Source organism: Lactuca sativa, chromosome 3, assembly GCF_002870075.4.
Source record: "Lactuca sativa cultivar Salinas chromosome 3, Lsat_Salinas_v11, whole genome shotgun sequence".
Taxonomy (NCBI): Eukaryota; Viridiplantae; Streptophyta; class Magnoliopsida; order Asterales; family Asteraceae; genus Lactuca; species Lactuca sativa.
The window spans coordinates 245,207,476-245,210,429 of NC_056625.2; the positions used below are offsets into that span (position 1 = coordinate 245,207,476).

The 2,954-nt window shown below is 45.4% G+C and overlaps 1 protein-coding gene across 1 annotated transcript; it reads right to left on the reverse strand.

Annotated features, from left to right (window-relative positions):
- Positions 1-1,307: 1,307 nt before the first annotated feature.
- On the reverse strand, positions 1,308-2,220 carry LOC122197196 (uncharacterized). Its single transcript, XM_042900725.1, has 2 exons — positions 2,032-2,220; positions 1,308-1,658 (listed from the first exon to the last, which is right to left on the reverse strand). Exons 1-2 carry the CDS (start codon positions 2,218-2,220, stop codon positions 1,308-1,310), a joined length of 540 nt encoding a protein of 179 aa, XP_042756659.1.
- Between the last annotated feature and the right edge of the window lie 734 nt (positions 2,221-2,954).

Genomic DNA, 2,954 nt, shown 5'->3' on the forward strand with positions numbered 1-2,954 from the left:
CGGCCTTGGTGCTTTAGACCCTTTGGTATGGTGAGGAGACTCACTTATCGTGAATGCTGAACTGACAAGCTAAGATCAGATAAATCCCATGTGATGCTTCAACTCAACAACCTATAATCATCATGTAATTGACTTGTCACAATCCCAAATTACCATAATTATCCTTAATGTCAACCATAGTCAAAGTCAAGGTCAACAGTCAATGTTGAACTAAACTCGTCGAGTGCATCCAGCATCTCGTCGAGTTACCCGAGTAACTCTTCAACTTTCCAGGTTACCTATGTAACTCGTCGAGTTCCTCAATGTCTAAAAGACCGAAAACCCATGTAGATTGAAAACCCCAATCCTTCACAGAAATCACTCGGAATCTCGAAAATGGGTAAACCCTACTCGACTCATCGAGTTATCTAAGGGACTCGGCGAGTTCCTTCAGTCCTTTTTGTGTTTAGTCCTTTCCCGTGAGATCCAAGGCCCCAAACTTTAGATCGAACTTCTCCTAGTGTAGTTACCATGTAAAGTTGCAAACATTACGTGCATGCAAGGCCTCACAAGGCTAAAACACCAAAACTAAGGTTCCTACAAGGTCTTGATGCATAGAAAGGGCCTAAGTTGAATAAAGTGAGCAACTTTATGTCATTGAAGACCTAGAGGGGTCCAAATCTGGAATCATATCCTTGTGAAAAGTCCGGATCCGAAGATGACACCCTTTTGGCATCAAAAGTGACCATTTACATCCAAGAAAAGAGATCTACCAAACTAAAGCTCAAGATAGTGACTTTATACCTCAATATGGTCACCAATATAGGGTGGATGTCGGATCTACTACTTCCCTTTTTGCTCCTTCTTCTTCAAGCTCCAAAATCTTCACAATCACACCAAAAATCACTCTCAAAAGCTCTCTTTCTCTCTCAAAAGGTGTAAGGATCAAACTAGGGTTTCTCTGGCTGTAGGAACGATGGAAGAGGCTGCAAATGAGCCATAAGTTCTTTAAATAGGGTACAAACCCCTGAAAATTAGGGTTTCTCGTTACAGTGCCTACACGTCAAGCCGGGGCCTTCCGACTTGTCGAGTAGGATTTGAGTCCCGCATCCTCATAAATGACTCTACTCGATGAGTTGGAGCTCCCTAACTCGCCGAGTCCATGCACAAAAACCTCGAAATTAGATAAATTAAATGATACCTGGAATAGGTGTTACAAATCTCCACCACTTGAACTAGACTTTGTCCTCGATGTCTGCTGATGCGAATAAGTCCGGATAGTGATCTAGCATCTCATCCTCCGGTTCCCATGTCCATTTGGAGCCTCTTCAGTGCTGCCATTGCACCTTCACTAGCTTCACTTCCTTGTTCCGAAGAACCTTTGTCTTCCTATCTAAAATTGCAACAGGCCTCTCAATGTAGTTCCGACTCTCGTCCACTTGAATGTCGTCCAATGAAACGACCGCAGCCTCGTCGGTGACACAATTCTGAAGCTGTGACACATGAAAGGTATTGTGTATCTGGTTAAGCTCATCCGGAAGATCGAAGCGGTAAGCCACCTTGCTCACTCGGGCCGAAATACTGAACATGCCAATATATCGCAGCCCTAACTTTCCTCTCTTACGAAGCCTGATGACCCTTTTCCATGGCAACACCTTTAGTAACACAAAGTCCCCCACCTGGAACTCAAGATCCGATCGATGCCAGTCAACATAGCTTTTCTAACGGCTCTGTGCGATTCGTAGTCTGTCACGAACCTACTGAATCAACTCAGTAGTCTTGAGCACCACTTCGGTGCTCCCCATGATCCGGTGCCCTACCTCACCCTAACAAACCCGGATCCTACATCTCCTATCATACAACATCTCAAACGGAAAACCGATCGATGCTGGCATGGTAACTATTGTTGTATGAAAGCTCTGCCAATGGGAAGTGTGTATCCCAAGTACCTCCAAAATCCAACACGCATGCCCGAAGCATATCCTCGAGCGTTTGGGTCTTCCTTTCGCTTTGGCCATCTGTATGGGGGTTGTATGCCGTGCTGAAATGTACCTGAGTACCCAGTTCCTCATGGAACTTCTTCCAGAATCTATATGTAAATCGAACATCTCTGTCAGAGACTACTAACATTGGCACCCCATGCCTAGCCACCATCTCTCGTACATAAATATCCGCCAATTTCTCAGCGGAGATGCTCTCATAGATTGGAATAAAGTGGGCACTCTTCGTCAACTGGTCCATAATCACCTATATGGCATCAAAGCCCCTCGCTGTCCTTGGTAACTTTTCTGATGAAGTCCATGGTGATCTCCTCCCACTTCCACATAGGAATGGGTAACGACTGAACCTTACCATACGGCCGCTGGTGTTCGGCCTTGACCTTCCGGCAGGTAAAGCATCGCTCCATGAACCAAACGATTTCCTGCTTCATCTAAGGCCACCAGTAACTCAGTCTCAAGTCCCTATACATTTTTGTAGCTCCCAAATATATAGAGAACTTGGACTAGTGCACCTCCTCCAATATCTTCTGTCTCACTCCCCTGGTGACCGGTACTCAGACCCAGACACAATGTGTCAAGAGCCCCCGACCATCCCGAACAAACAATGGAAATTGCCCCCATATACGCTCTATCTTCCAATTTTCTTTCTTCAAACCATCCACTTGAACCTTCTTGATCTTTTCTAGCAATGGATAGACCACAGTCATTGTCAGACAAACGTTCCCAATCGGAGAACCGGCCGTCTTGCGGCTCAAAGCGTCGGCCACCACGTTGGCCTTCCCCGGATGGTATATGATCTCGCAATCATAATCTTTCAGTACATCCAGCCACCTCCTCTAATGCATGTTGAGGTTCTGTTGGTCCCTCAAATACTTAAAACTCTTATGATCAATATTAATAGTGCACCGTACTCCATACAAGTAGTGCCTCCAAATCTTGAGGGAAAACAATATTGCCCCTAACTCCAGGTCATGA